General features: G+C 42.7%; 2 protein-coding genes across 4 annotated transcripts in view; both read right to left on the bottom strand.

Moving 5' to 3' along the window:
* Positions 1–14,363, bottom strand: part of vgll4b (vestigial-like family member 4b) — a 36,315-nt gene extending 21,952 nt beyond the window's left edge. The window contains exons 1-2 of the mRNA XM_086117148.1: positions 14,113–14,363; positions 12,574–12,647 (exon numbers count right to left, since the gene is read on the bottom strand). Coding sequence (XP_085973274.1) covers positions 12,574–12,637 — 64 coding nt within the window. The 5' untranslated portion in view covers positions 12,638–12,647; positions 14,113–14,363. The remainder of the gene's footprint in view (positions 1–12,573; positions 12,648–14,112) is intronic.
* Positions 14,364–14,864: 501 nt separating this feature from the next.
* tamm41 (TAM41 mitochondrial translocator assembly and maintenance homolog) lies at positions 14,865–20,639 on the bottom strand. Of its 3 annotated transcripts, none has more exons than XM_086118734.1 (8): positions 20,248–20,638; positions 19,265–19,447; positions 19,100–19,192; positions 17,690–17,840; positions 17,125–17,270; positions 16,256–16,421; positions 15,718–15,780; positions 14,865–15,612 (listed from the first exon to the last, which is right to left on the bottom strand). In XM_086118734.1, the coding sequence occupies exons 1-8, from the start codon at positions 20,383–20,385 to the stop codon at positions 15,521–15,523; spliced, it is 1,032 nt and encodes a 343-aa protein (XP_085974860.1). In that variant the 5' UTR covers positions 20,386–20,638; the 3' UTR covers positions 14,865–15,520. The 3 variants fall into 3 exon arrangements, with proteins under 3 accessions (XP_085974860.1, XP_085974861.1, XP_085974863.1); XM_086118735.1 differs by having other exon boundaries at positions 20,198–20,340; XM_086118737.1 differs by lacking the exon at positions 19,265–19,447 and having other exon boundaries at positions 20,248–20,639.
* Between the last annotated feature and the right edge of the window lie 996 nt (positions 20,640–21,635).

The following is a 21,635-nucleotide window of genomic DNA, read 5'->3' as shown; positions in this document are numbered from 1 at the left end:
ACAATAAAACATGCTCACTTGGAGCAGAAAAAAATGATTTCAAATGAAATCATTTTAGAGGGCAAAGGAAGCAGAAATCATGATTTCAAATAAATATTCGTTTAAAAAGTGAGAAAAATAATACGAGAAAAAACACTTAGAAATATTGAACTTTTGGGTGTGATTTTGTTAATTAATACTGTACAGACCAGGAATTGCCTTGAAAACTTCCAGTATTCAGTTAATACGGGAAATCAGAATTTTGTGAAAAATTTAAAAAAAGAGATTTTACAAACTGGTTCTAATCATCATCATTATTCCCCGACAACTTTAATATCCTCCTCCCCTCTGTCCTGCAAACTGACACCGAACACAAATTTCATCTCTAACCTATCCCATAAACGCTCCATTTAACACTTCCTCTTTGTTCTCGTACACATACAAACATGCCACAAGCCTTTCTCGGCTCCCCCCTCCCATTGCTTTCCCTAATCAAGAGAGCTCAACATTAGCATTAGCTTCTTGGAGTCCACTTTCACACACTCTCATTGCCTCTGTTAGAACAGAGACCTTCTTTCAGTGCCTTACAGCTGCAAACTACCACATTCCGTGATGCTGGTTGACTTCCAAGTTGTTCTCATTTCAAAACAATTCATCCTATAGGGAATCATGTCAATAGAATTGAAATTGCACAGGCAACAGTTCAACTTTTTTTAACATTTTGAATTGTCATACAAGAGAGATAGAAGTGGTCACGACAAGTGTCTAATAAACAAGCACAGCAAGCAGGAACAGTCCGAAACTGTCACCTCAAGGTGGTTTACATAATTTGGGGTATTTTCACTTTGTCCTGAGCACAAAAACTCTGAATAATGGGGAGGGTAGCTTAAGAAAAAAAAAGTGTGTTAGCACCTGCTTGGTATTCAATTAATTTTACAGGTCAGCCGATTTCCAATGTTGCAGTAAATTCCATTTCTGGTTCTATGGGTTTCATCACACATTTCCATTTTTCCATTACCGGTGAAAGAAAACGCAAAATCATTGCTTTGGGGAGTTAATGTTTCAGTGATTCCCTCTTATGACGTGCGTGAGCTCACACAAAACCCCCCGATTTTGTTATGATTTTTCAAGGATATTTTCACAAATTGCACCACTTTTGTCATGGCCTGTGACTCTCATTTAATTTTCTGCCTCCTTCTCTCTCAGGACAAGGTGAAGACGGGCCTACATGAAGTGACTCAGGTCCAGGCATATCTCTCTACAAGGAGTGGGTGCGTCTGGACGTCAGCCCAGCAAAGACTCACCAGTGAGTCATCCTCATGCTTTATTAACGTGCTGCGGCAGGTTGAATCAAACAATCGTCAGCATTTATTTATTTATTTGCTTAGTTTGTGTGGGGGAAAAAAAGTCTGCTTCGAAAAATGGCTCAGGGACAGCACAGTGGGCAAGTGGTTAGCACATCTGAGGACAATTGCAACAGAAAAATAGATGAAGGTATAAACACAAATAAAGGCATCATATGAGAAGAAAAAAATTTCAAGTTCAATTTTAGCACACCTCTCCGTGAGCCGTCACCTTACCGTGGTGGAGGGGTTTGTGTGTCCCAATGATCCTAGGAGCTAAGTTGTCTGGGGCTTTATGCCCCTGGCAGGGTCACCCATGGCAAACAGGTCCTAGGTGAGGGACCAGACAAAGCATGGCTCACAAAGCCCCTTATGATAGATAAAATCGATGGCACTCAGTTTCCCTTGCCCGGACGCGGGTCACCGGGGCCCCCCTCTGGAGCCAGGCCTGGAGGTGGGGCTCGTTGGCGAGCGCCTGGTGGCCGGGCCTACACCCATGGGGCCCGGCCGGGCTCAGCCCGAAGAGGCAACGTGGGTCCCCCTTCTCATGGTCTCACCACCCGTGGGAGGGGTCAAAGGGGTCGGGTGCAATGCGAGCTGGGCGGCAGCCAAAGGCGGGGACCCTGGCGGTCCGATCCTCGGCTGCAGAAGCTAGCTCTTGGGACATGGAATGTCACCTCTCTGGCAGGGAAGGAGCCCGAGTTGGTGTGTGAGGCAGAGAATTTCCGACTGGATATAGTCGGACTTGCCTCCACACACAGCCTGGGTTCTGGTACTAGTTCTCTCGAGGGGGGTTGGACTCTCTTCCACTCTGGAGTTGCTCATGGTGAGAGGCGCAGAGCAGGTGTGGGCATACTCATTGCCCCCCGGCTCAGTGCCTGTACATTGGGGTTCACACCGGTAGACGAGAGGGTTGCTTCCCTCCGCCTTCGGGTGGGGGGACGGGTCCTGACTGTTGTTTGTGCATATGCACCAAACGGCAGCTCAGCATACCCACCCTTTTTGGAGTCCTTGGAGGGTGTGCTGGAGAGTACTCCTGCTGGGGACTCCCTTGTTCTGCTGGGGGACTTCAATGCTCACGTGGGCAATGACAGTGAGACCTGGAGGGGCGTGATTGGGAGGAACGGCCCCCCCGATCAGAACTCGAGTGGTGTTTTGTTATTGGACTTCTGTGCTCGTCACGGACTGTCCATAACGAACACCTTGTTCAAACATAAGGGTGTCCATATGTGCACTTGGCACCAGGACACCCTGGGCCGTAGTTCGATGATCGACCTTGTGGTTGTATCGTCGGATTTGCGGCCGCATGTTTTGGACACTCGGGTGAAGAGAGGGGCGGAGCTGTCAACTGATCACCACCTGGTGGTGAGTAGGCTCCGATGGTGGGGGAAGATGCCGGTCCGTCCTGGCAGACCCAAACGTATTGTGAGGGTTTGTTGGGAGCGTCTGGCGGAATCCCCTGTCAGAAGGAGTTTCAACTCCCACCTCCGACAGAGCTTTTCCCATGTTCCGGGGGAGACGGGGGACATTGAGTCCGAGTGGACCATGTTCCGTGCCTCTATTGTTGAGGCGGCCAATCTGAGTTGTGGCCGTAAGGTGGTTGGTGCCTGTCGTGGCGGCAACCCTCGTACTCGCTGGTGGACACCAGCAGTAAGGGATGCCGTCAAGCTGAAGAAGGAGTCCTATCGAGCCTTTATGGCCTGTGGGACCCCAGAGGCAGCTGACGGGTATCGACTGGCCAAGCGGAACGCAGCTTCGGTGGTCGCCGAGGCAAAAACCCGAGCGTGGGAAGAGTTCGGTGAGGCCATGGAAGCCGACTTCCGGACGGCTTCGAGGAAATTCTGGTCCACCATCCGACGTCTCAGGAGGGGGAAGCAGTGCACCACTAACACTGTGTACAGTGGGGATGGGGCACTGCTGACTTCGACTCGGGACGTTGTGAACCGGTGGGCAGAGTACTTCGAAGACCTCCTCAACTCCACCAACACGTCTTCCTTGGAGGAAGCAGAGTCTGAGGACCCTGAGGTGGGCTCTCCTATCTCTGTGGTTGAAGTCACCGATGTGGTTAAAAAGCTCCTCGGTGGCAGGGCCCCAGGGGTGGATGAGATCCGCCCGGAGTTCCTCAAGGCTCTGGATGTTGTGGGGCTGTCCTGGTTGACACGCCTCTGCAACATCGCGTGGTCAACGGGGAGAGTGCCTCCGGATTGGCGGATTTAAAAAGTCCCTCTTTTTAAAAAGGGGGACCGGAGGGTGTGTTCCAACTACAGAGGGATCACACTCCTCAGCCTCCCTGGTAAGGTCTATTCAGGGGTGCTGGAGAGGAGGGTCCGTCAGGAAGTCGAGCCTCAGATTGAGGAGGAGCAGTGTGGTTTTCGTCCCGGCCGTGGAACAGTGGACCAGCTCTACACCCTTAGCAGGGTCCTCGAGGGTATGTGGGAATTCGCCCAACCAGTCTACATGTGTTTTGTGGACTTGGAGAAGGCGTTTGACCGTGTCCCTCGGGGAGTTCTGTGGGGGGTGCTTCGTGGGTATGGGGTACCGAACCCCCTGATACGGGCTATTCGGTCACTATACCACCGATGTCAGAGTTTGGTTCGCATTGCCGGCAGTAAGTCGGAATCGTTTCCAGTGAGGGTAGGACTCCGCCAAGGCTGCCCTTTGTCGCCGATTCTGTTCATAATCTTTATGGACAGAATTTCTAGGTGCAGCCGAAGCGTTGAGGGCGTCCGTTTTGGTGGCCTCAGTATTGCATCCCTGCTTTTTGCAGATGATGTGGTGCTGTTGGCTCCTTCAAACGGGGCTCTCCAACTCTCACTGGAGCGTTTCGCAGCCAAGTGTGAAGCGGTTGGGATGAAAATCAGCACCTCCAAATCTGAAACCATGGTCCTCAGTCGGAAAAGGGTGGAGTGCCCCCTCCGGGTCGGGGGAGAGATCTTGCCCCAAGTGGAGGAGCTTAAGTATCTTGGGGTCTTGTTCACGAGTGAGGGCAGGAGGGAGCGAGAGATCGACAGGCGGATCGGTGCAGCGTCTGCTGTGATGCGGACGTTGTATCGGTCTGTCGTGGAGAAGAAGGAGCTGAGCCAAAGGGCGAAGCTCTCAATTTACCGGTCGATCTACGTTCCAACCCTCATCTATGGTCACGAGCTATGGGTCGTGACCGAAAGAACGAGATCCCGGATACAAGCGGCCGAAATGAGTTTTCTCCGCAGGGTGTCCGGGCTCTCCCTTAGAGATAAGGTGAGAAGCTCGGTCATCCGGGAGGGGCTCAGAGTCGAGCCGCTTCTCCTCCACATCGAGAGGAGCCAGATGAGGTGGCTTGGGCATCTGATTCGGATGCCTCCTGAACGCCTCCCTGGTGAGGTGTTCCGGGCATGTCCCACCGGGAGGAGACCCCGAGGAAGACCCAGGACACGCTGGAGTGACTATGTCACCCAGCTGGCCTGGGAACGCCTCGGGATCCCCCGGGGAGAGCTGGAAGAAGTAGCTAGGGAGAGGGAAGTCTGGGCTTCCCTGCTAAAGCTGTTGCCCCCGCGACCCGGCCCCGGATAAGCGGTAGAAGATGGATGGATGGATGGAATTTTAGCACATAACTATTATGAGTCTCGATATACCGTGTATTTGGAAAGTACTGTATTCAGCTTTGAGGGGGTCACTCCGGAGTGAGACACACCATTGACATAGAAACATCATGAGTGACATCATGACTTAAACATGTCACTCTACAAGTTGAGTTGTCAGGATTTGCCATCAAGCTGACAGCTGTGAAGGAACCTTAATATTGGAAAATATTTCACAAAGTGGTGTCATAATTATAAAGCGTGCTGAATGCAACATTTAAAATTTCCCCTTTGGTTTTTCAGCATCAACTAATGAGCATGACGTCGGACTGACATCCATACGGGCGCAAGGGGACACGGGTGCAACAGAACACCAACACAGAAAGTCGATGCGCTGTTGGGAGGATCGATAAAGTTGAGCAGGGAGGAAATATCAGGTTGCCACACCAAAACGACAACAGGAGATGCTGTACTGTCATTTTCCCACCTTGGCTTCTGAAAGTCTTCAACAGTGAATTAGCAATGGTGCAGAGTGAAAAAGATTTCCTACTGTTTATGAACTAGAAAATTTAGGTTACAGTAACCCTTTGATGTTTGAGAGCCACAGGGACAGACAGATCCCCTGCTGCAAATAAAGGGATTTGTAGTTGCGTGTACCGTAAATGTCACGAGATTACGGCAAAGCACTTGAAACAGAGAGGATCATAATACATCAACACCATGCTTCTATCTTGTGTACAACCAGTACAGTAATCTATGTTACATAAAAAATGTATTCAATAGTAAAAAATATTCAACACAAACAAATCAACTTTATAATGCTTATGAATAATATTAGCTAAATCGCAAAAAAAATATTAATCTGCAAATATGTATATTCATAAATACCGAACTGGGAATATGTGGGAGTTCACAACAATATATCAATTTTTTTATTATTGGGAACAAGCAGTCATTTATTTTAGAGGTGTTAATTTAAGTGGACGATACACCAGTTTGTTTGTTTTTAAAAACAAGCTTCTCTTAAACTTGAGGGGTTGGGGTACATTTAAAGCAATTTTAAAAAAACGGCAATCACTCTAATTTTACGTCAGCCTTCGCATTATGTAGCGGAATGCTTTCCTTCAAAGTGCAAATAGCTCAAATTTAGCTCTGTGAGAAACATGGCAGTGCTGTTTCATTTCATTCTGAGTGACTATGGAGAGGGCAATCAAAAAGAGAGGAATGTCAAGTATGTGTGGTCAGCACAGTCCTGAGAGAACGTTCCTAGACTGCCGAGCTGGTATGAGACGGTCCGGCTTGGCATTTACAGAGAAGCGATGAAGGCCTTATCAGGACGCCACAAAATTTCTGTTGTGATATTTCTACAACCTGTCAATATAAAACCTTCCTAGCTAATACAAGGGGCAAAATCTGAGCAAAACGAGCTGTTTTTTTAATGCAAAAATCGCTGACATAAGCAAAAAAAAAAAAAAAATGAATGAGAGCTGGCAAAATGCACAGTTCAATTGCATTGAACCTCGTGACAGTGACCCTCTGACACGCCACCTTTGTGGCTCCTCAGGCGCCCACTCAACCATGAAAGAGAAGAAATGACACAAGGAAAGGGTCTGTGAGGACGGGAGTGAATATAAGACAATAAGGGACTAAATGTGAGTGACACAATTCAAACTCTCCTTGCCCTCTGACCTGTGAAGACAACCGAGCTGACAAAGGAGCAAACGGCAAAAAACATTTGAAAACACGCAAGGGTGAGGGGGGGGCCTGCTATAATAAATAGCATTTTAGTTTACTGCACACCGCCATTAGGTTTCTCGTATCAGGAGCTTCTCTGAGTTATTTACCAACATTTCTGATCACTTTGATGGTTATTTTTCAAAAGATTACTCGAAGAAAAAAAAAAAATCCGGCAACTTTATGTGATGTTATTGGAAAGTTCTGGAGACTTTCTCCAGAGCAAGGGTTGTTTCCCCATCCACATCCAAACTGAATAGAAATCTACCAACGCCTAATTCAATGGAAAAAAAACTGAAAGTGACTCACTTAAACACATTTTTAGGGCTAGGCAGCTAAAAAGATTTTAAATCTTTTATTTCACGTTACAGTGGGCAGGCACTGCAGAAACCCAACTATTTCCATAAAAAAACAATTTAAAATGTTATTTTCAGATCCCTTTCTTTTTCGAACAAGTGTTGTTTAGTTAACATCAAAATAAGATGCCTTTGATACTTCCTCAATTCACCCGCAAAGTTGTTGGTGGAACTGTCTTTGGTCATTTCGCTCTCTTTTCTCTCCATTTGTCCGGCAAATTTCCAAATGAATTGCCTGATGAATAAAAGGCAACCAGTGCTACAGACCGCTCATTGGCATTACTATCCTGCTGAAAGGAATGCAAGAAAAAGGTCAAAGATGTAACGCAAAGTTAATGTTTAAGTGCAATGACTGCGACTTTGTAAACGGCCGATGACCTAGTTATCAATGAATAACGCTTTATTCTCCTGATAAAAGCAGTGCTGATTGTAGCAGGATTTCTCCACTGCAGACAGCCGAAGAGGTGAGAGCTTCAAACCACAGTGGCCAATTAATAATAAAATGTTGCATTTTTTTGGAGGGGTGGGGAGAATTATGTTACGTAGTCACAGCATCTTAAAGCGATGACAGCAATCACTTTGATGCATTGTCAGTATAAAAAAAAAAAAGAATCCAAAGAATACGTGTCAAATCACAAAAATCTGAGACTACATTTTTCAAATAACCTTTTCAAGGAAAAATGTCCGAAAACATTTGGCTAAATATCCTCCACCTTGTGGTTTAATCATTTGTCACGAGCTGCCTATAATCAAGCACTACTTGTTACAAATGCCTTCACGAGGCAGGCGGGAAAGATGAGCAACAGATATTTGCTGCACATCTTCCATATGCAGCCGCTATTGTCCGCCTGTTTAGAACCTGACTGAGTCATGTTACACGGGTTGAATCAATTGGCCTGAGGGCAGAAAGAAGCACCAAAACACACCCAGCCCAACCCTAAAATCCCTCTCTCCACACACACACACACACACACACACACACACACACACACACACGCAAACATCTTCTATCCAATAACCTTCCACGTGACGTTTAGAGCGAGTGCCATCGTGCTGCATCTCAAATTTCACTTTGCATCGCCCTCGGCAAGCTCCGACTAGTTTCGACGGACAACCTTTTAAAATGCTTAAAATATTACTACATACTAGAACAAAGATGTCAGCCAGTCATTGTCTTAGGGCATGACTAAGACAAGTTAGGCGAACAGAGCGTTTCCTGCAAATCTGCCCACCCCACGAGCGAGAGCTGGCCAAATCTGCTAATGTTTGAACAACCCAGGTAAATAAAGGGGGAACTGAGACACTGTGTTTTGTTTCTCACTCTCTCTATAAACAGTCCAGACTGGAGTGAATTGTGTGGATGTCAACGGTGAACAAATCTGGTCAAGAAAAGTGTAACTTTTTCTCACCGTGTGTGTGTGTTGGAAGAGTTGAAGTGGAATCAATTTAAAATTTATTTGACAAACTTTACAAGCAGTCACAGGCTGTCGCATTGTGTATTTGTATGGCTCAATGAGTGAAGAAAATCCTTTCACTCTTACAACTCGAACAATATGTATCAACATGCCTCAATTAATCCGAAACTGCAATTTCAAATTCCTCTGAAGTTAGAAAATTTAACCTAAAAAGTCAACTGCTGTCCACACATCAGGCTTCAACCAATCCCTTATGGTGGCGCACAACTCCTGTCCTGGCTACTCAGTACAATATGGCTCACGTGACATCCGACGTCAATATCCGTAAAAGAAGAAATGGAAATTCAGCTGTGCTTACTTGTTATGGTAAGAGAATGATGGGGGAATGGGGGGGCGGGGCAAGTTGTTCCGCCAGTTTAATTTTCTGCCTTCATAGGTAATATCCGAGCCTTAACAAAGGCGGCATGGTACCTGTGTGAAGTTTAACACCTGACGCTCATGCCTTGTCCGACAGCTAATTTATACTTCAAACTCCACTTTGGCGCTGGTCCAATTACCCGATTGCAAGGTGCAATGCACATAGTTGTTGGCAAAATCCCGCCTATTTTGCAAGACCGCTGCGTCTAAGTGACAATTTTGTCAGACTTAATAATGAGTATGTTTTTTGGGGGGGGGGTTTTGGTCATATAACGGGTAACTCCTTTTTACACGCAGGAAAAAAATCTCAAAATTTACCTTGAAACTTTCCTTTAAAGTTTTTATGAAGATGACAGCTTCACCCGGGAAGAGTGTAATTGTATTTGCATTATTTCCTCTGGTGAAACTTTGGACTGTGTTTGACCACAGAGATTCTACTGTAGAGTCATCCAGTTTTTGGTGGTCACTGGAAAAAGGCGTGTGCAAATAACACTGGATTTACACTGCATGGTCGTTTCATGTGTTCCATCAGTGGAAACTGAGCGTGTCGCTTATAATGTGCATTGAAACAGGCAGTCAATATATATATATATATATATATATATATATATTTATATAAAATCAAATAGAGACCTAAAAGCTAAAATGGACATTTGCACATACGGCGCCAATCCAGCCCGAACCAACATTTTATTTCATGTCACTTTGTTATACAACACAGCAGCTGCAGGGGTGTGGTAATAAAAATTATGGCAATGCTCCTGTTTGCAAAGCATTAATGTTGTAACGTGCGGCATCGGCCCTGACAGGTTTGGGCCTCTCCCTATGGCGCGCACCCAGAGTAGAGTAACTAACACTCGTCACAGGTGATAGCAAATTGGTCGGGGCCCGTCGATCTGGTCGGCGCTCTAAGCCGGCCGGCTGCTTGCCTGGGTCGCCGAGCAAGATGGTTGAGTTGCTCGCTTATTTCCTCCTGCACTATTGTGCACGCATTGTCGTGAGACAAAAGGGACCGCACAGCTAAATGTGACAAAACAAAAACACAGCGGGGGCGGAGGAGGGGCAAGGAGCTGGTTTTCAGTTGATGCGGGACAATGCATGATGGGATACCAGCTGCTGACATGCGAGACAAGCTGCATCTGAACATTCCCAGGCTGCCACTACACAAGTGAGCATTTTTGCTTGAGACATTCCAAGTTGCTTGGACACAAAAAGGCCCAAATTGTCTACCCTAGGCCTGAATTTCATCGTGAAGGTTCGGGTATTATTCACAGAATATTTCAAAGGCCCAAAAGCCTTTAAATTAGCTATTTTCTTCAAAAAGGAAAAAATACAGTGGTGCCTTGAGATACGAGTTTAATTTCTGTGACGACACGAGTAATTTAAAACACGAGCATTTTAGATTATTTTTCCCCATCGAAATAAATGGAAATGCCATTAATCCGTTCCAGCCTCCCCTCACCAGAATAAAAATTACAAAAATTAATAAATTAAATTACACCCACATGTTATTGTACTTTATAAAAGCATACAGAAATGTATATCATGCGTCTTTAATTAATTGCCCAGATTTTGTCACTGCCCACTCACAGCCAAATATTCTGTTAATACTTCTTTGTTGATCGTTTTTTATTTATTTTGTTTTAATCCATGTGGTTTTGAATGAGTATGCAATTAATTTGGGTCACTAAGAGAAAGATGTCATTTTGACCAAACTTTCTGTTGCACATAGAATATTAGACACTGTTTTGTTTTCTACAAAATACTTATTTTGGACAAAATGAATTAAACACTGTTTTGTTTTCTACAAAATATTTATTTTGGACAAAATGACACAGAAAGTTGTCTCAAAACGACCCGACTAGTGGGTCGGTCCCTTTTTGACCCAAAATGGGTTATTTTTTTTAACCCAACAGTTTTTAGGCTGAACTGGATTAACCATACTGGTCTAACTGTAACTTTTGTTTTGTGTATGCAGGTAAATGCTCAAAGAAGTACCGTAAAAGAGTAAACAATAAACTGAGTCACTACATTGATGAATTGCATTTTTCTTTCTAGATATAAAAACCTGAACTAATACTATTTCCTTGTTCTCAAAGAATGGCAGTCTGTTTTCACTCAGCTTTCTTCCTTGAACTTTCTTCTAGTCACCGCCTGCCCGCCTCGCAGGAAGCCACTCGATCCCGCTCACAAAGTTGTTCTTAATTAAACTGGTCTAGGCATGACAGGTGGGCTAAGTTCTAGCACGAACGAGTGGTCAGTGTCACTAACCTTAATGACCCCTAGACTGTATGCATAAGATTGCTGATCTACGTATCCTTGTCACATACTGTACAAGCCCACTGCCTTTTCTCATTGCTTTTCTATCATCTATTTACTATTGATCATGTACAGTACTGTATTCCATAGTCTTCAATCTGACTACGGTTGACAGTCACTCTTCGTGAATGTGTGCCCATATCGCTGCTGCGAAAATGATCATTTCCCCTCAGCAGAGCTAATGGAAGCTGATTTTGTTCTAAATAAGCCCAATTCTCTGAATTCTGACGGTTGACTTCTGTTAACCCACTGGTCCATCCAGCAGCAGAGAGGCCAGTTGAGAAGGATTTTGGCCATTTCTTCCTTAATCTCCGGAGGAATTTTAAATTGAGCAACACCAAAAATCTTGGTGATGCTCAATGGCAAGGAAAAGGCAGTCGGGAAAGACGGACGTGAAGAAAACGTGCCAGATGTAACTAGACTCTACCAGTGTTGGCAAGCAACTGGTTGAATGGCAGCATTGGTGGCAGTTGAGTGCGGTTATCACTCATTTTACTGCCACGAGCAAATGGACAAAGACAACTATTGTGTTATGTCACAAAGCAGCGTTGAGGATTACAGCAGAGGGGAACGTTGCACCTTGGTGATACACAACACAGCCCTAATCACATGAAACACTTTTTCGCATACTGTGCGTCCTACGTACATTTTTGTCTTAAGTAAAATAGCAGGCACGCAAATTTTTGGCAATGTGCTTTCTCTTTTTGTACAGTATAATGAATGTTTATTGTGTTCAGTGTCATGAATTTATGTTTTATGGCGCAGTAATTCCCAATGAGTGCACTATGAGAGCTCAGGTGTGCCAAGAACAATCATCCACTTTTACTTAATTGTTTCAAAAATTATATATTAACTATAAATAATGTTATCTTTCTTTGTTCATCTATAACTGTGACATCTAGTGACAGGTGAATCATTAAAGGGGAAGTCAAGTCAAACGTTTTCCTTACAATAGGTTCTATGTGACCCCACTGGTCTAAACACGGCATTCTGACTAACATTGTATTTGTGGAATATGAATTAAGCAGCAAAATCCACCGTTTTTTCCCCGCCTGGGAGGGTTGGGGGGGGGGGCATTTTGTCACTTGCTGTCGACTGAAAAATGACATCACAGTTACTCATGGCTTAGGTAATGACCAAACACAGCTCACCTACTTTCTGAGTTTTGTCATGTGGTCTTTGCAAGCTGAGTTGTTAAAAAATCCGTAGAGTATATACAAAATCCACCCATTTTTATCTGTCTCAGTGGGCAGCCATTTTGCCACTTGTTGTCGACTGAAAAATGACATCACAGTTGCTCATGGCTCAGGTAATGAGCAAACACAGCTCACCTGTTTTCTGAGTTTTGTCATGTGATTTTTGCAAGCCGAGTTGTAAAAAAAAAAAAAAAGATCACAAAAATTGGTATTTAAACGGGGGTAGGGTGGGTGACAATAACAAAAAAAACACTCACGCTCTTCTTCATTAGCATGAACAAATGACGCTGCTCTTGACAGAACATCCAGTGGCGTCTCCATGCTGGGTAACCTGTAGGACAGAAAAATGAGTTTACGTTTGCAAACAAAATATTCAAGTGGGTGATTCAGAGTCCCTGTGGGCAATGACTACAAACACACAATTCCATTAATGTTTGAGTTTATTTTTTTTTAACTGTGTGAGTGCATGCTACAATGTTGGCTTTGTCATTATCTTTTGGGTTTGGTTTTGGGGTGGGGAATCTACAGCTTGTTCTAAAACAAACTATAAAATTGTTACAGATAATCATGCTCAAATGTTGATTGACAGTGAGGTATATGCAAAATATCTTTATTGGGAGCAGCACTGTTGACAAATGAATAGTACATCTGCCTCACAGTTTTGAGGTTTATGGTTTGAATTGCAGCTCTGGCCTTCCTGTGTGGCATCTGAATGTTATCCACCATGAGTGGGTTTTCTCTGGGAATTCCAGCTTCCTCCCACATTCCAAAAACATACATGTTCAGTTCGCTGAAGACTTTAAACAGTTCAAAAGTGTGAATATGAGTGTAAATGCTTGTTTGTCTACAGTTTATGTGCCCTGCCATTAGCTGGTGACCATTCCAGGGTGTACTCTGCCTCTCGCCCAAAATCAGCAGGGATAAATTCTTGCCCTCGTGTCACCTGAATGAGTATAAGTAGTATATACAATGGATGTTAGATGAATACTTTGAAAGAAATCCTCATTCTGAGAACTGTTTCTATTTCCCTCTTATGGCCTGGACAAAGTAACAAAATATTAGGAACACCTCTGAGAGTTTGACCAAACTTCAGCTAAAATAATTAATTCGTAGATATATGTACATGTATTGTATTCAGACAGTCAATCCAAATTTTAACATCATCTTTGTAATATCACACCGCTTGCATTGGATCTCACCACCCGTTTATTGAATTCAGGTCGAATTTAATAGGTCCGACCTGGTTTTAAGGGGTTTTTTTCCCTAGTATATCTTGTTCAAGCATTTTGTCCTTCAATGTGGAGCCGTCTGTCCTGCAAGGCTATGCAATGTATTCGTGGATGGAAAAAAAGTATTATAAGACCATTCTGACCGCATTCTTCAAATGTCTCCCTCCTCATTATTTCTCACAATGAAAAAGAAATTACAAGTACAGTATAAGTTTACTTAACTTTTGTCACGCTTGGAAGCTGATAATGAAAGCGGCAATACAACAAGTGCGTCCGCATTTCTACGGAGCCTACTTGCATTCCTATCCCACGATTTTCTGACGTTTATTACCAATGACGGGATCTTTGTCATTTGATGACAAATAAGGTACAACACTTGCTATGTCCACTGTTTGGCAACGTTTGGCCACTACCATTACCAATCAAAAATTAAAAATAACGTAATTGGCCGTATCCTCCATCATTATTTCTCTATCAAAATATGATACAAATTTTCCAACATTTTAACATGTTTGAATCCAAAGCCCCACGGAACAATGTGCCAAGTTTACGTTGAGGAACACATACCTCCTTTATGCGCCACTTTGGTATCTTCCAGGAGTACAACGTCCAAGCAGAGGGCAACAAACCGTCAGGGAGGAAAAGTGTATATTCCGGAGAGATACGAAGCTTAATCCGCAGCTAAACGGCTCCGTGGGAGGGAGGACAATACTAGTAGCTGAGCTGTCGGGACCAACTTGGTTGTAAACGAGAAAAAAAAGGAGGAGGAGGAGGAAGGAGGAGGCTGGAATGCTTGGAATGATGGAATTCAGTTGCTAGCAGGTGGTGGAAGTAACGCACGCTGATTGGCGGAGCCGGAGAAGGCATGATATCATCATAAATTATGTAGATTTTTACGTCACATCCTCTGAAGGCGTCACCGCTGCTACTGTAATTTTTAAACGAGACTACCAAACTGGATACTGATTTCGATTTCTTAGCAGTGTATAAAATGCAGAGCATATCATGTTTAGCCTTTTACCCAAATATTTGCAGTCAAATGCATCGTTCCTGCAAAGGTATGGCATGTCACATTAAATATTGACTTCTGGAACAAATACTGTAGTTTGCTTTTGCTCGCAAGTTTGAAAATAAAATGCAGTATGGTTTTATTTGAGGTGACCATAAACCGGATAATAGCTGAAAATGAAAAGATGTAACAGGACTAGGAAGATTTAATAGTGGGAAAATACAACAAGATGGCTTCATACAGAATTCTAAACCTGGGCTATTTATAATTAAGGGCCCTGTTTTTATTTAAGAAAAACATGACGCAATGATCGAGCAAATGTTTTATTATTTGATATTGTGATCGTTTGTGAGATTTGGCATCTCCTCTGAGGTTTTTTCTTTTAAATATTTAGACATAATGTGTCAGTGGAGAAATCGGTTTAAGGCAGTGGGTTTCATTATTTTCTGTTACATGCCCCTCCCGACTCCCCCACAACTATAAATAGTATAATCTATCAAATTGTTCTATGTCCAACGCTGCATAACGTTGTATCTTTTATGACATCGAGGAAAACATAAAAGAAAAATAAACATAGATCAATGTACTACCCAAAAAAACCTACTGTATGTTAACATTGTTGTTTTAGTATTAAAAGAATATTTGAAGACCATCAATTTGCCTGGAAAAAAACGTGAGAGCATCACTGTCACATATTGCAGTGGATGTGCAATTATACTTTATTCTAATACGGTGAAGGGGGGAACCATGTTCCCTGGGGTCACGCACACCACAAGTGGGCATGCCCCCACTATTTGAGGACTGGTTTCACGGCAAGTTTATTTCCTGATTATTGTGTTTCTCACCTTAGAGTCTCAATATGTTTCCTACTCGTAGAGTTAATTAGAGAAGAGTGTAATTGAATGTTCTAGTCTCAGTTCATGTTTTAAACCAAGAAGAAGTTTGACAGATTCCAAGGAACGTGGTTCAGGAGGTCTGCGAAACAGATGGTTTCCTCCTCCAGCCCTTCCACATCTTTAATAGTTTCTTCGAGCTGTAGGACACTGTCTTCCACATGCCTGTGAGCAAGTGACAGACCAAATAGAATTGTACTCTACATTAAACAGGATTATTAAAAAAAATATCTGCACATGTCGAGCAACACACAAGAAAGAGATGCTTACCTGCTGTTGCGATGCCTTTGATACTTTGTGTGATACTGGATGATTTCACAATAGAAGAGATGCCTGATGAACATACAGTATATAACAAAAGTACATAGTTAAATTTGCCAGTAGGGCCTTCATGCAGCCTCATTCATTTGCAGTCTGGACAGAAGGGTGAACTTCTCCCGTGTCTTAGAGTCTTCAGAAGTCTCAAATAAAAGCTAAAAATAAATTGCCAGTTTTGTTGCTCATTAGTTTTTTCTTTTACTTTTTATGTGGCCAGCAGAAAAGATGCTAAATTGGCAATCCTGATGAGCCACTCGCTTCATCACAAAATATAGCTCCGCCCAGGTTTTCACGGGAACCATACTCTCTGTGTTTGCATCGGACAGAATTTTTGCTTTGCTGAACTTGACTCATTTTCAGCAGCACCTCTCACTCAATGTCGTGATAGGTGGGCAGGCACGCTACAGACCCAATTATTTCTATACAAGCCAATAAAAAGTCATTTTGCCCCAATTACCGTAGTATGTCCCATAGAAGTAGCATTTGTTACCCTGCTGCACAACTGTTCCACAGTCGGGGTCCTGAGCCATCTGCAGGAGGATCTCTTCCACATCCCTGTTCTTCCCGGGAGGGTCCACCAGCTTGGTGATCCTCTGCTGCAGGGTGCGAGGCAACGCCATCAGCTGGATGAACTGGCCCTCTGGGCTTTTGTCAACCTGCATGAAGACTTTATGTGAACCACAACTTATTTGAAAGGGGTTGTCTTCCTAGTGCCGTGTGGGGGTGGGGGGTGGGGGGTGGGGGTGATTACCATATAACAAGAAACTGCACTTACTGCAACAAAAGAAAGTGTTGGCCCAGTAAAATATGAGCCATATGTTGAAATTAAGCCATAATTCAGATCATGCTCTCAACTTGAAAATTTAAAGGGGAAGTGAACCAAAAGAAAAAAACATGATTTACAGTAATATGTAAATAATCCTCCACTAGTCTAAACAAGGCATTCTGATTATTATTGCGCTTGTGGAATATGAGTTGAGCAGCAAAGCACACCCTTTTGTAGGCATCTCATGGGGGCGGCCATTTTGCCACTTTCTGTCAATGGAAAATGACATCACAGTTGCTCACATTCATTCATTCATTCATTTTCCGCACCGCTTGATCCTCACTAGGGTCGCGGGGGGTGCTGGAGCCTATCCCAGCTGTCTTCGGGCAGTAGGCGGGGGACACCCTGAACCGGTCGCCAGCCAATCGCAGGGCACACAGAAACGAACATGTTTTTTTTTAATTCTAGAAAGGGAAGTGGATCTTACTGCAACACAGGGTGCCAGCTGAGTACAATATGAATCGCATAATTAATTAATGGTCACATACACCAAACAGACACTGATGCAAATAGCATTTATCTGAGCACAATACCTCCAATTTTCCTTGTTGGGGCTTGTAGACCACCTGCGGGCAGTCCCGTAAGATGTTGCTATAGAGAATCCGGAAGTGCTCAATATTGTCATTCACAATGTTGGCCACCTTGGATTTATCCTCTCCGATCACCATCCTGAAATCACCTTGAAAGGAACACACCAAATATTTGCCTTGACGGGTCGCACATTTAAAATTTTACACGTATCTTTGGCTGAAAAGTGAAGCATGGAGAGCCTCTGCAGCCGAAATGCATGAATGCTCATGAGTGATCATTGCCCACAGCCTCTCAATAAAACCAACCGTTTCCTTGACAATCATACCATGTTGTTTTTGGTTCAATAAAATTAATACAGAGCAGCCTCAAAAAGCTCTTTCCCAATAAGAAGGCCAGATGTCACAGTTATTGCATTGCAGCGAGTTGGTAAGTGCGCAAGTGTCAATTGGCAGGCGGGCAGGTGTGAGACGCTGACTTTTCATATTGTTTGTTTGCGACTGTCCAGTTTAGTAGCTTTAGTGTACTCTAGTACTCTGGACTACATAGAGAGAATTACTGGGAACATACCGGCATAAGACAGGCCAGCTATCTGCAGGAAAAGCTCTTCCTCACTAAAACTCTCGGGTAGCATAAGGAATGAAGCCGTTACAGCGCTCTTGAGGTTGGCCACGAGAGCGGCACGCAGCTTCCCATTGTCAGCCTGCCCCAGTAACTTCACCTACAGAGGAGCGGAGACGCATGTGTGCACACACAACAAGCAGTGCATTTATTTGGGGGAAAATGCAAGATGAAAAATACAGACAGCATGAAGGCGACAGAGAATTAAATAAAAATTTAAATGACAATGACAAAGTTTCTTCTGGATGTAATACTGCCCCAAAAAGGTACAATCTTTACAAAAGTCATGAGAAAAAAGGTTTACAAATGTAATGTTCAGAGTAAGGTCTCGTAAAATTACATTTCCATATAATTTATAATTTCTTATTGTTACATTGCAATCTGTGATTTTTGGACCTTATCTCTCAAAAATTACCTTATTTGTGTATCGTGTTAACTGTTTTGGCTTTATTCCCGTAGTATTGACTTTTTCTTTAATTGCGTATAATTAATTTCAATGTTTTCATTTAAAAGTTCATGCTTCATGATTAAATGTAAGAGCACGACTTGAGTCTCTTTTATAATGTATACCAAAATTGTGCTTTGTTGTATGGTAATACTATTTTTAAAAAATTGTATTACACTGCTTCTTCTCTCATAAAAGTATGATTTATTTTAATGATACAACAACTTGGCTAGGAAAACAAAAAAACAATCTTTTGTCTAGTGTCGTAATCGTCAAACTTTATTCTCAAAACATTACACCTTTTTTCTTGTACTGACTTCCACGCATATTTTTTAAAGCCATTATGACTGTGAATTTTGTAAAACCACATAAATGTTTAAACACCTCCACAAATTACATACACAGCGAACAACAAATTGATGGATAACTTGTTTTGAAATCAGAAGTCAAGAATAATGCCTTGTTCAAATATTGTTGTTATGGATTAGATGTGACAATTTGAAATTTTGGTTCAGACTTTAGCAAGCATCATGGAAGTTGACATGCTTGATTTGCTTTCGCGGGCCACGTAAAATGATGTCACGGGCCAGATCTGGCCCCCGAGCCTTGACTTTGACATCAGCTATAAAGTCTCGTACTAGCAACAACATGAACGTGTAAAATTACAATTTTCTTCCTAATTGTCGCAACAGTATGACTTAAATCATGTAAAAATAATGGGAATTTTGTCATATTGCAACTACAACTTCATTTCTGACTATATTCAGTTTTCTATGGCTCTACTTCCTCCCTGTTCATTAAGGCCCAAACACTTCTACCTAAATAAAGTTTCTGTCCACAGAAATGGGCAATAATTTAACATGTCTCCAGTACGTAAAGATTAAATAAGATTAAGTGACAAATAAATTACTGACCGGTTTGTGAAGCCGTCCTGCAGCATACATGGTTTTCCAGTGCATGAGATCATCAATGAGACACTCAGTGCTTATCACACCATATTTGATAATCTAGAATGAAGAATCACAGTTATGTTTGTATTTACTCAAAATTACTTAAAGTGAGCTTCTTGATATTTTTACCCTCCCATCCATGGGAACTAGCGTGTTGTAGTACATAGCAGCACCGTGGTCACTCTGTATGGAGCTGATCATGACAGGCCCAAGTAGTTTAAGGATGGAGTAATGTTTACGGTTCTGCAATAAATTCATGGTGTGCCAAGTGACTGGATCATCCACCGCAAACACAAAGTCCAGCATGTTTTTCTGCATGTAAAAATATTGACAGAATAACAGGTTTTTATTGAAGCAAACTGCACAAGCATAATATCTAGTATACACAGTTTACTGGATAAAGAGGCATAAAGTTTTTTGTTCTTTTACCAATTTCTATGTCATGTATACCACGACACCAATCAGCTATTTTTCATGTAAAGAGTGGGCCAGAAGTACTGTAGGTATGAACTTGAAAAAGATTTAATTTTGATAACATTTACAAATGTTCCTGGCACCTTTGCTCCCTGATTTCCTTTCTTCATTTAGCTTTACTTTTTATTGTTGCATCTTCACTCATTCCTTCAATAAAATAACTTATTTTCTTGCTCTTAAATTTCTTTGGCCTTGCTTTCACTCTTCCCTTCCTGTCTGATTTTATCCTGGTATCTGAACGTGCTTGACCTTCTTCCCTCAGATCCTGTTTTCATTCATCCTTACATCCTTCCTTCCTTCACACCTGTTTTTTAATTCATGCCTGTATTGATCCATTCCCCTTCAAGTTGCTTTTCTGCCCGTCTTCGTTAGCTGCTTTTCGCTTCTTTTCTTGCTTTCCCTCCTGCTTTATTTTCTGCCTTTCCTTTGTTTCCACAGCTTTTACTTTTGCATCTTTTTGTACTTTGCTGAATACTTTTCTGTCTTTCCGACCACAACAATCCATATACTGTACTTTGTTCTGGACTCAAAATAATAGATTTTACTGTAGATAATAAGTGAGCTAGAAAAACAGATAGGCCTACATACTTGGACCACCTTGCTCTGTTTACAATCTGTGTACAGTTGTCACTTGTTACCTCCATTTGACCTTGGCTGGTTCCTTGCTGTTTAAAAACACCAGATCCATAGGCGAAAGCTAAACTGATATCCTGTGGGAATTGTGACAAAATTCTTCTGTAAAGCACGCCGGTGTTGTGCAAAGCCGGGAGAGTCATTTTGTCCGTACATCGATTTAGATCCTGATCGACAACACGTTTGTTATCGACAAGAGACCGCTGACATGAAACTCACAAAGTCACTTCCAAAAAAGCTTAAATAACATTTTCAATGGTTTGATAACACTACTAGCCAATCCGCTGGCGTGTAAAAAATATATGGATGTTGTTTTTAACGTTGAAACATGTCTACTATTGCAGTTACCATTCGCCGACGGCGTCGCTTGGTAAATACGTCATAGTGTTGTGCAGTGGCGGAAGAGGCTCATGGGAAATGGAGTATGAGCGCACGCAACAGCCTTGAATCGAAAATCGCCGACATTTAGGGCCCAATACCCGTGTTATATTCAATACCTCCGCGTCAAACATGTTATAATAAGATATGGCGTAATGTATACGCCATATAATTAAAGTTCCGTTTTACTACACGAGTACGAAAACTATGTAGGTTTAGTATTTGGCCGGCAGATGGCGACTTTTAAGTGTACAGTATTTCCTGGGACAGCTCAAATGGCTTGTTTGCCATACTACACAAATGACCCCGATGCTGGTTTATTTTCCAGGTTCACCCATAAACACCTGTAGTCCCTTGTGTGAGTTACAATACCAAACCAAGATCAAATCAGAAGAGAAGAGCATTTACTCCATTGCGAGTTCCACAACTAAACCTTGAAAATTAGCAAATAAACAACATGAAAATAATAAAAGAAAGCAAACCTTAACAAACCTTAGCATAGCTGTCTATCTTTGGTCGTGCTAACTGTTTAGCGTGGATTTTACTCGGTGTGGTTTGCACCTGTTGTAGCCATTGTGTGAATCTTTATACTGTTCTGTTGACCGTTCCTATTGGATGAATGATTATTTAATGCTAACACTGCTGACAGTTCAAGTCGTGTCTGTAGTCCACTATTACTACTTTTCAAGAATGAGACAATGGAAACTCCCAAAGGCGAAGCTTCACCAACGAATAAATATTGATAAGATCACTGAGAACTAATGACTAATGAGCTCCCACAGTGTGTGCAAGTGCCTTGGTAATCAGTGATGTTCCAATGTCGTAGCGTCAAAGCGCAGAGTCAAATTAGTGCTGCTTAACCTGAGTGTTTATTTTTGCTGTGGTTTTTCTCACTGTAGATTTAGCAGCTTTGATTTGTAATTCACGACACGACAGTAAAATTTCCCGAATCAAATTTGTGGAAAGTTGACAATTGATTCGTTAATTGTTATTCATATTTTTTTTTATCAAGAGC

This window comes from Hippocampus guttulatus, chromosome 8 (genome assembly GCF_054856545.1).
Source record: "Hippocampus guttulatus isolate MCC_2025c chromosome 8, RoL_Hgut_1.0, whole genome shotgun sequence".
Taxonomy (NCBI): domain Eukaryota; kingdom Metazoa; phylum Chordata; class Actinopteri; order Syngnathiformes; family Syngnathidae; genus Hippocampus; species Hippocampus guttulatus.
Note: the sequence above shows the minus strand (reverse complement) of the source record. Positions and strands in the feature narration are given on the sequence as shown.